Source organism: Pinus tabuliformis, chromosome X (assembly GCF_031772625.1).
Source record: "Pinus tabuliformis cultivar Carrire ecotype Pingquan chromosome X, CPIR1, whole genome shotgun sequence".
Taxonomy (NCBI): Eukaryota; Viridiplantae; Streptophyta; class Pinopsida; order Pinales; family Pinaceae; genus Pinus; species Pinus tabuliformis.
Genome location: NC_142308.1, coordinates 1023595043 through 1023606506, shown reverse-complemented (window position 1 = coordinate 1023606506; position 11464 = coordinate 1023595043). Strand labels below are relative to the sequence as shown.

General features: G+C 38.4%; 1 protein-coding gene across 1 annotated transcript; it reads right to left on the bottom strand.

The window, feature by feature from the left end:
* Positions 1-645: 645 nt before the first annotated feature.
* On the bottom strand, positions 646-3246 carry LOC149143226 (glyceraldehyde-3-phosphate dehydrogenase A, chloroplastic-like). Its single transcript, XM_089451731.1, has 8 exons — positions 3106-3246; positions 2668-2790; positions 2403-2570; positions 2152-2303; positions 1878-2039; positions 1491-1555; positions 1235-1284; positions 646-1041 (listed from the first exon to the last, which is right to left on the bottom strand). The coding sequence occupies exons 1-8, from the start codon at positions 3244-3246 to the stop codon at positions 646-648; spliced, it is 1257 nt and encodes a 418-aa protein (XP_089307857.1).
* Between the last annotated feature and the right edge of the window lie 8218 nt (positions 3247-11464).

Genomic DNA, 11464 nt, shown 5'->3' with positions numbered 1-11464 from the left:
AAAAATCATAAATATTAACTAAATTATAATTTTATTTTAAATTATTTTTATTTTTATTAATTATAAAAGAATTAATATGTGAATTAAAGATATATATATAGAAAATTAAAAAAAAAATTAATAACAAAAATTCACCTCATTTTATTATAGATATTTTTAGTGCATCAGTATTTTTTATTAAAAAATACCACATAATTTATCAATACCCATCAAAATATTTTTATATTTAATTTTAATTTAATTTTGTAACAAATTTTTTAATTAAATTGAAAATTAAAATCTTACACGCCATAATCTTGCCTTTCAAAGTCATCCATCTATTAATTGCGGATATTTGAAATAAGGTTTTACATTAAACAGTCATAATACCATCCTTGATAATGTGTTCAGATTTTTAAATAATAAATGTATTATTTATATGAAAATATATTATTATAAGTCTATATCAACGCTGCGTGACAATGGAGAGGAGCATCAAACATGTCTTTCGACTGTATCAAAACCATAAAACTAAAACGATCCAAGGGTGTAGAAAATCTCAGAATAAACTGGCACTTCAAATAACAGCTTTGTTACCGGTTTTTTCTTTCCTCCCACATGCACTTATTTCTAATTTCGCAGAGTAACTACAAAGATGAGGGAACATTAACAACAATGGAGAGGAAGGAGTATTACAAATATCTTTAACATCACACCGAAACAACACGAAGCGTGGGAACAGAGAAAGTCCACGGACACCAAGGGATTGTCACACACTGCAACAATACCTTGGAGGGGTCCATCCGAAGCAGCTTTCTTGAAGGCTTTCTTCACATCATCTACGGTGAACCCCTTATTCCCCACGTTGACCGCCAAGTCCACCAAAGAAACGTTGGGGGTGGGCACGCGCATAGCAATGCCGTTGAACTTGTCGTTGAGATTGAGTGTGCTGGGCAGCACTCGAGAGAGTGTATTAATGGATATATCGATGTTTGTTGGAACTATGTTTAGCGCTGCCCCCCTTGCTCTTTTCTTGTCGCAGTGTATTGCATCCAACAGACTCTGCATTGATTCACCCAAATTTAAATGAATCCTTTCCATAACCATTCATCTAATCATATGAAACAATAAGAGTTGTCTGGTTCGAATTTCTTATTAACGTTAATAACATCAATTTAGTGGAACTAGATTTATTAAAATGTGATGAAGAACTGTGGAATCCATCAATTCAAAAAGTTTTACACGATCCAATCACCTGATCGCTGGTGTATGGAAGTGTTGCAGTCACACTCCCTTTCGCTATACCTGCAACATCGAGATGACACCATTCTTATGTTATATTGGTCACTTCGACCGATTTCCACGACCTACAATTATAACCATGCAAAATTTCCATGGATACCTGCAATATAGCTGGGCCGATTTTGTTCTTGTTTTAATCAATTAAGCACTTAGATAGATCTATTAAGCCCTTAACAGAATTAGTCTCCTAAAACAAAGCAATTACTTACCAACGAACTCGTCGTTCAGTATTTTGATTAATGGAGCAAGGCAATTTACTATGCCAGATCCATTACTGCAAAACGGAAGTTATGTTATGTCAAAATCAAGTAAGGATTCCTATTATTATCATTTAGTGTTTGTAAGGATTGGAAAAGAGAAAAAGATTTTGGTGAGAAACCAGAAATCAAATATCTTCTTTAACACACAAATTAATTCTGCACAACTAAAATTTGAATCGGAACTATCTATGACGAATATTATTGGAACATGTTCGGGCCACCTGCAGATCTTTCTCCGTTTTGCCCTGGTAAAACTCAATGGTCAAAAGATTATAAAGATTGATGGAAGTGACATGACTCTGAGAAAGGAATGAAATGATGGTTTGTTTTTTTAACCTAATGATGTTGTGCTCGTCGTGAGAGTATTCGCTGTCATTGATTCCCACAACATGTGTGGGAATATCGTCGCCCCTCCCCGGTGCTGTAATGATCACCTTTTTAGCCCCCGCTCCAATGTGCTTCTCAGCTAGGGTTCTCTCTGTAAACTTTCCAGTCGCCGGCATCATTCGATTGCATTAATTCAAGCTCAACCATATCTTTGTCAACTATAGTTACTAAGTATTCGAAGCATATATATATATATGTATTTCAAAATATATATGCTCCTACCTCGATGACAAGGTCAACACCGAGGTTCGACCATGGCAATTGCGAGGGGTCTTTCTCAGAAAGAACATAGATTTGTTTCCCACCCACGTGCATGCTTCTGTACCCATTCACATCAGCTTTAAATACGCCCTCCACATCAGCATCAAATTTACCCAGTTTCATAAATTCAAAGTAAAACTATACACTCAGTTTCATAAATATGGAAAAGAAATGGCATCTAAACATCTGGAATATATATATATATATATATATATGAACCACCTCCCCTCCCCTATTATAACCTACATTTTCAACACCAGTAATATCATTGATGGCGACGATTTCAAGGGGGGAGCGCTTGTGGCCAATGCGTCCAAATCCGTTGATAGCGACTTTCATCTTTGCAACGGTTTCTCCACTCATGGCTCCCGAGTTTCCAGCCTGATTATTTCAGTTGCCAGATAAAAAGTAATCAGCAAATACCAATGGCGACGCGAGCTGTGATAAGTGGATACGATTGGGAATAGTATTGATTCACCTTAGCTACAACCTGTGAGGCAACCGCATCAAAGAGGCTGAGGTTGTTCTCCCGTACATGTCTTCCATATGTGATACAACTAGATGTAGACTTCAGCCCCGCAAACTCTGATATTTCACCTCTCTGCAATGCACACAAGATATATGGTTGATAATAGATTTTAGATTTTTAACTCTGATATTTCAGCTCTCTGCAATGCAAACAAGATATATGGTTGATAATAGATTTTAGATTTTTATGATTTATATTGATAATATAATTATTTTTTGGATTAATTATATTCTAAAGATTTAGTGGACATTTTAAACTATTTAATATGATTTAATGTAATTTATCCGAAACAAAAATTTGAAACTCAAATCTTCATAATATAATTAAACCAAAAATAAAATATCCGTCTGTGTCTCTATATATAGAGACGTGCAGAGAGTAGAGTACCCTAGGCAGCCTACCATATGATATTGGATATGCTTTACTTCTGTTACAACGATATTCGATATGCAGAAGGTTCTTTTGTTTGCAGGAAGGGTTATTCTCGGTTTCTTCCGCGCGACCGTGGACTTTCTTTGATTTTTCCATGTGAGTGTCTATAAATGACACACTAAAATAAAGCGTGTGCGTGCTTATAAATGGAAATTTAAAGTAAAAGTATGTGTGGGTCTGTAAATGGGACATTAAAGTAAAAGTCTGTTATCATCCTGAAGGTCGGACATCAAAGCGAAAGTATGCTCTCTGGCTTAAGATGGGAGGCTAAACTAAAAGTGTCTTATTTTTATAAGGAAAATGAATAAGGAAAATATACAACTTCATCACTGAAGGTTGTCATTGAGATGATGGTGTAATAAAATACTATATAATAATTACCAATCATATTTAAAGTACGTTAGAATTTCAATGGAAGTCGATGGTATATAGAAAAGGTATATTATCGTGGTTTTATTTAACATTGGTTTATATAAATTTATTATCAAAATAAAATGATTTTAAAAGCACAGAGTTGTTGAACAAAAGGTCTTGGGTTCAATCCCAACCTTCCCATTATGTGGTTGTTGGTCTTCAAACTCTGCATAAAATCATACCCTTGGTCAAATTTACACTTCAAATATAAATTGCGAGCACTTGTTATTTCAAGTAGTTTGGTACCATGTTGGTTAAGTCCAAGGTGGGAGAGGTTAGTTTGGTACCATGTTGGTTAAGTCCAAGGTGGGAGAGGTTGCATGGTTGAACCCGTTGACCTTGGTAATTTTGTGGGCTAAATTGCGGTCACTTGTTTTTTCAAGTAGTTTGGTACCATGTTGGTTAAGTCCAAGGTGCAAGAGGTTGCAAGGTTGAAGCCGTTGACCTTGGTAATTTCGTAGACTTTGGTTAGATTTACACTTCAAATATAAATTACCAACACTTGTTATTTCAAGTAGTTTGGTAGCATGTTGGTTAAGTTATTGGACTGTCGGTGGGAGGTCACAGGGTCAAGGCCGAGATTGGTCCATTTTGGGAAATTAGGTAACAATAAACTTTAAATATAGATTCTTTAAGCTCACTACCCAATTGTAACCATTGATGCATTAGTAACTAAATTGGTTTGGGCTATTATGAATCAAATGGGAAGAGTAGCAGGTTACACTTCAAATATAAATTTCCAGCACTTGTTATTTCAAGTAGTTTGGTAGCATGTTGGTTAAGTCATTGGATTGTCGGTGGGAGGTCACAAGGTCAAGCTCGAGGTTGGTCCATTTTGGGAAATTAGGTAACAATAAACTTTAAATATAGAACCTCCATTTTGGGAAATTAGGTAACAATAAACTTTAAATATAGAACCTTTTAGCTCATGACCCAATTGTAACCATTGATGCATTGGTAAATTAGTTTGGGCTATTATGAATCAAATGGGAAGAGTAGCAGGTTAGTATCATGTGGATATGATATGATATTATGTGCTTATGCTTTTGTTTATGTTATAGCCTGTAATGCTTAGGGATATATCAGTGGAATGATAACCGTGCGATTTGCAGCATGCTTGGATAAGCATGGATAGTGGAGAGATACTAGAAACAAGGATGTTTGGTAGAGAGTGTGTGGTCTCTAGATGTGCAGTACTGGTGTTGTGTACATGTTGTATAACTAGTATTGTGTACATATGGTGCTATGTACATGTTGTATAACCGATACTGTGTACATATGGTGCTATGTACATGTTGTATATGCAGTGTTGTGTACATACGGTACTATGTGCATGTTATACATGTGGCATCGTGTGCATGTGGTGATGTGTAGATGTGGTACATGTGTTGTTGCGTGCATGTAGTTTTGTGTGGACATCGTGCAAGTGGTGTTGTGTACACATTGCGCAAGTGGTGCTACGTACATAAGGTGTTGTGTGCACATTGTGTATGTAGTGTTATGTACATGTGGTACTTTGTTATGGGTATTGTGTAGTCATTGTATCATGACATGTGTACTCATAGTATTGTATGGTGTGTAATTATATATTTTGTGTTGTACACTAGGTGCAGGTGTATGTGTAGTGTTGTACACCAGGTGTAGTTGTATGTGTCGTGTTATGAAACGAGTGTAGGTGTATGTGTCATGTTGTAGTGTAGGTGTATGTATCATGCTGTACATTGGATGTAGGTGTATGTGTCATTTTGTGCACCAGGTGTAGGTGTATGTGTTGTGTTATACATCAGGTATAGGTGTATGTATTGTGTTGTACATTATGTATGAGTATGCATTTTACAATAATATGATGGGATAGGCATGTATGGGATTGTCTAGGCCCTTGTTGTTAATATTAAGGGTTGAGGTGGTTCAGTCTCTGGATGTCCTTGTTGGTATTAAGGGTTGAGGTGGTTTAGTCTCAAGATACTCTTGTTGCTATTAAGGGTTGACACAGTTGATCCGAACTTAAACATGAATGCAACAAATTATAGATATAACCATAAACAAAGAAATGCAACAAAAATAACATTTTATTTCATTAATATCAAAATACTAAAATATGCTTACAAACACAATGGAAATAAACTAGCTCGAGCGATGGTAGCTTATCTCTTAGAAGAGATGTGGCATCTACATGCCTCTGAACTATGTTACAGTGAGGCTCAAGGGCCTATTTATTATTGAACGACAAGGGAAAACCATAAGCAACCAAAACCCTAACCCCAGGAGATGTAACACTAAGATTTTGCTGGCCCCATTGGGGTTAGTTGGGCAACCAACTTCCCTGGGTCATAACTTGGTCATATTATCTCTGTTTTGCACGTACGATACCTTGTTGGAAAGGCCTCTTTGAGTACTACAAGATTTGTAGCAGGCCCCTAGCTATGGTTATGGGCCTGTTGCGGACCTCAAAAAAATATCGTTTAGGAGGTCAAAACAGTTTCGGAAGTTCAAGACCTGAAAAATTGCTAAAAATAGTAAATGCTGAAAGAAACAAGGAAATATAGGAAACCAACTGGAGGTCTAGGTGGAATAGTTGGGTGGCCACCAATATCCACCTAGATCAGTCCTCCCCTCTTAGGAAGCAATGGTCCCCATTGTGTGCAAAGCCTCCATGAGGTGAGGAAATTTTTGTTGAACCTGGTCCCTGGTGAAAGGTTGGCCTGCTTTAACAACTCGATATAGGTGGATCCTTTGTTGGCATGATCCAAGTTCGGCTGTGACAAAGGACCCTTTCAAGACCTTTTTCTTTCGTGATGTGTTAAATTGCATTTTTTAAAAGAACATCAATGAATACATTTGCATGTTGTAAAGAAGAAGGAACATGACAATCATCAACACATGAAAACATAAACCATTGATAACAGAGTTTGTCCAGGAGGGACTACGTCTCCGGGCCCTGGTGTTAAGATGGTGTAGGCTGCTGCATTAAGTGTTGTCAATAGTGATGATGTACATAAGAGGTGATGTTGCTATCATACAAGGAAAATTCCCTCACGTAGGAGTGGCTCAAAGAGATGTTCCACTACAGGAACTCTCAATCAAAAGGACTCCTATCAGTATGACACAAAACTCATGCATGATGATCATCCCACCAACATGGCATAAAAGGGATCTCAATGCAAACATACATGGCGACAACATGAGTATCCCATCAACATGATGACAAAGGGATCTCGAACAAAACATGACGAATCATGACAATAAGTACATCACACAGATGATTCGCATCACGTCAAGCAGGAATCATGAAAATGGGTAAGAAGCAAGATCCCACATCAAACATCAAACAGGGATCTGTGCAGCACAATGCATAATAAAATAAGTACATGAACATACTGCATATACCTCACATCCAGGGGCCATCTGAAGAAGAGGATGTCAAACTACTGAAGTTGTTCGTACCATCGATCTCACAGCGTCGAATCTCATGAAAATGGCTGCTCGCACATGAATGCTGACACCTGCACTCCACTTAGAAAAGTGGCCGAAAAATGAAATGAGCAAATGGAAAATCTAAACACACCATCAAATTTGTGGCGTCGAATAGTGCAAAATCGATTGTCAAATTTCTAAATTTTGGGAAAGTGAAAATCTAGGGCTCAAGGAATCCTTTAGATTCCCCCTAGATTCCTCCAAGATTCCCTCCTCTGGGTCCTCTGCAAATCGGCTGCTCAAATCAGGAAACTGATTGTGCCATCGGTTTCGTGTTGCTAAGAGGTGTAAAATTGACATAAAGTTTATCCAATTTGGACACAACAAAAATTTCACTCAGTCATGGTTCCAACTGCAATAAATTAATTAAAAAAATATTGCCTTGATTTTCGTGCCCAGTCCTGGTTCCTCCATGCTACCTAGGCGCACTGTGCAAATGGAGTTTATATAAATTCTCCTGCGAATTTACCAACAAAGTAGTTTGTTGTAATGGTAAATAAGGCAATTTATTGAGGAGGGGTCAGGTGGTCAAACCCCACCCCTCCCATTTTAATATATTGCAGTTTTTTTTAAATCCACAACATTATGGTTTTGGCGCATTAAATGGGGCGCTGTCATATTAACTATGGGTTCGTTGGTACATGGTTTAATGGTTGTTGTGCCGTGGGGCCGCCACGTGGGCGGGTCGGCCCTCTCGCCGATTGTGGGTTCAACTCCCACCGGCCTCCTCAATTTGATACGTATGGTGTATAATGGAGAGGCGTGGGGTGGTGGGGGTGGTGGCCCACCACCTCCCTTTTATATATATATATATATATATATATTTTTTTTTTAATTTTTAATGATAATAAGGCATTTTCGAAAATTTTAAAATTTGACCAAAGGAGTCAAATTAAACAGGCCACAAATTCGCCCGAATCTAGCCCACGTTGGCTGGAATCTGGTTGCCGAATTTTGTCCAAAATGCTGCCTCCTTAAGCCTGCCCAATCAGCAAAAGTCAACCAAAACTTTGACTAGCTCGTTCTCCCTCATACGAGCTCGGATTGACGAACCATTCACACTGTTGTGATCAGGATGACAAGATATACACTCTGGTCCTAGTTTGAAAACATTCTGATCAATTTGATTTTCAAGCTTCCATAAGCCCTCTTTGTCCTATGTGTGTCTCTGGAGCCACCTGGATCAATCCTCCCCACTGAGGAGCTTTGTTCCTCCAAAAGCATAAAAAATAATCTGCAACTTATTTGTACCTTGTCTGCATCACAAGCGTCCTGAAATGTCTCACTTCCATCTCCTTCACCTTTGTTCTTCGAAGCCTTAAGCGATGAGCTGACACCTGCAACCTTTGCAACCTGTAGTACATTGTTTTGCAAATTACATGCTTAAATTTCATGACCAACGAATGACTAAATCATCCCATACTTGCCGCAAGTTTATAACACCTACTCGGTGGTCAAGTTTACATCAAGATGGACACAATACCCTAGCTATGAAAACAAGGCCAACATATCATTATTGCTTCAACAATTGATGGAAAACACATCATCACTGCAACACATGATTTACAACAATAAGGACAAACACTATTTTGCTTTGACAAGTGATGGAAAACACATCATCACTTTTACATTTTAAAATGTAACAAATGATTTACAAAAGCACGACCATGAAACGCTAAAATATCTAGAAACCATTTTTCACTGATCAAGGTGAATGGGTCAAAACCTTGTGGCGGTTTTGCTTATCGAACAACTTCTTCATTAGGTTCATGCACCAACACTTTGTTTTTAAGGTGCTGCTCTAGATGGAGCCTCCAACAAGTGGCTCTTTTATAGCCACTTCTGTCGCAATGATTGCAATAGGTTTTCTTCCTCCAGATCTGCTTAACATGTTTATTTCCCTGTTGTTGAGAGGGTCTTTCACGCCTCTTCTTTGTTTGTGCTGCTATTCTTTTCCAACACTTAGAAAATGTATGGTTACGTAATCGACAAAAGGTACATGTTTTTCGATGTCTTGATTTATGTCCATCACTAAAAACATGATTATAACCAAAATGAACATTCGCATATCGAGAGTGGTTATACCTTTCCCTGTTGTCTTTGGTGTAAGTATGGTGATGAGAGCTTGCCTCAGCTCTTTCCCTACAATGGAAACTGCCATGGGATGATGGGAAAGTGTTCCCATCATTCTCGTTCCTTGACGATTTTGACAATGTCTCGGAAGAATCTAGCACCTTCGAGCATTCTCCTTCGGTGTATCTCAAGCCTGCAGATTGAGGTCTATGCATAACCTCCAATGGTTGAGTTATGACTTGGTTATTAACACCAAGTTGTTCTTCCTCCTCATGCCTTGTCCTTGTAAGGAGCCTCATGTTCGTCCCTGTAATTGGGATCTTCAAATCTCCAACAGAAATCATACTATGTGAAGATGAAACTGAAAGGAAATCAACATCTTTTACCTCCTCTATTGATTTGGAAAGAACCGATGAGAGCTTCTCATCATCTATTTATGGTGATTTTCTAGCTGTCTCGGCGCATTCCCGAACTTCTTTCCTGACATACCCAAGTCCTGTCTGACAGGGTAATTCTTCTACTTTGATGGGGTTGACAATGCCTTAGCCATTAACGCCCAAGCCTTTTCCTTCATACCCCATTTTCTTCAATAGTTTGAAGCCAATTCCTGTGGTATGATTTTCAAAAACAGCGAAATCATCATCAGGACACATACATGAATTTAGAGAATTACATTTTACCTCGCACGGGTCATGCTGCAGCTTTTCTGAGGCCTTGTCCTTTGCTTGTAGCTATCGTAGCACACTATGTCCCTCCTCTTTCTCTTCATGTAGAAGCATCTTCAATTCAGCATTCTCTGTTTGAAGATTCTATGTGTTGTGCTTCAATTCTTTCAAGGCCTCTTCTATGGCTCGTAACTGAAGCTGCAATCACTTCTTTTCCTCTGTCTCTTTTTGTAGAGTTTCATACATTATTTCCGCTATTTTGGAAATTTTGAGCATGGTCTCGTACATCGCTTTTTCATCCTCTGTCATTGGACGTTCCATTGTTCACGCTGCAATTCACATCCACACAAAGACCACTCTGATACCACTTGATCTAGGTCCGGGTGTGACAAAGGACCCTTCCAAGACCTTTTACTTCCATGATGTGTTAAATTGAATTTTTTAAAAGAACATCAATGAATACATGTGCATGATGTAAAGAAAAAGGAACATGACAATCATCAACACCTGAAAACATAAGCCGTTGATAACAAAGTTCGTCCAGAAGGGACTACATCTCCGGGGCCCAGTGTTAAGATGGTGTAGGCCGCTACATTAAGTGATGTCAATAGTGATGATGTACATAAGAGGTGATGTCTATCATACAAGGAAAATGCCCTCACGTAGGAGTGGCTCCAAGAGATGTTCCGCTATAGGAACTCTCAGTCAAAAGGACTCATATCAGTATGACACAAAACTCATGCATGATGATCATCCCGCCAACATGGCATAAAAGGGATCTCAATGCAAACATACATGGCGACAACATGAGTATCCCATCAACATGACGACAAAGGGATCTCGAACAAAACATGATGAATCATGACAACAAGTACATCACACAAATGATTCTGCATCACATCAAGCAGGAATCATGAAAACGGGTAAGAAACAAGATCCCTCATCAAACATCAAACAGGGATATGTGCAACACAATGCATAGTAAAAGAAGTACATGAACATACTGCATATACCTCACATCCAGGGGCCATCTGAAGAAGGGGATGTCAAACTACTGAAGTTGTTCGTACCATCGATCTCAAAGCGTCGAATCTCATGAAAATGGTTGCTTGCACATGAACGGTGACACCTACACTCCACTTAGAAAAGTGGCCAAAATATGAAATGAGAAAATGGAAAATCTCAACACACCATCAGATTTGTGCTGTCGAATAGTGCAAAATCGACTGTCAAATTTCTAAATTCTGGGAAAGTGAAAATCTGGGGCTTAAGGAATATTTTAGATTCCCCTTAGATTCCTCCAAGATTCCCTCCTCCAGGTCCTCTGCAAATTGGCTGCTCAGATCTGGAAATGGACTACGCCATCAGGTTCATGTCGCTGAGAGGTGTAAAATCGACATAAAGTTTGTCCAATTTGGACACTGCAAAAAGTTCACCCTCTTGGAAATTTCGCTTAGTCATGGTTCCACCTGCAATAAATTAATTAAAAAAAAAATATCGCCTTGATTTCCATGCCCGGTCCTGGTTCCTCCATGTTGCCTAGGTGCACTATGCAAATGAGGTTTATATAAATTCTCCGGTGGATTTACCAATGAATTAGTTTGGTGTAATAGTAAATAAGGCAATTTGTTGAGGAGGGGTGGAGTGGTCAAACCCTACCCCTCCCATTTTAATATATTGCAGTTTTT

What these genes read in the sequence shown, in the direction of transcription:
- LOC149143226 (XM_089451731.1), bottom strand. Translation starts at nt 3,246, where the DNA reads ATGGAAAAATCAAAGAAAGTCCACGGTCGCGCGGAAGAAACCGAGAAT. An exon ending in CATATGGTAGGCTGCCTAGG is followed by an intron (nt 2,791 to 3,105) that starts GTACTCTACTCT and finishes TGTGCATTGCAG; the next exon opens with AGAGGTGAAATATCAGAGTT. An exon ending in GACGAGCACAACATCATTAG is followed by an intron (nt 1,556 to 1,877) that starts GTTAAAAAAACA and finishes TCCGTTTTGCAG; the next exon opens with TAATGGATCTGGCATAGTAA.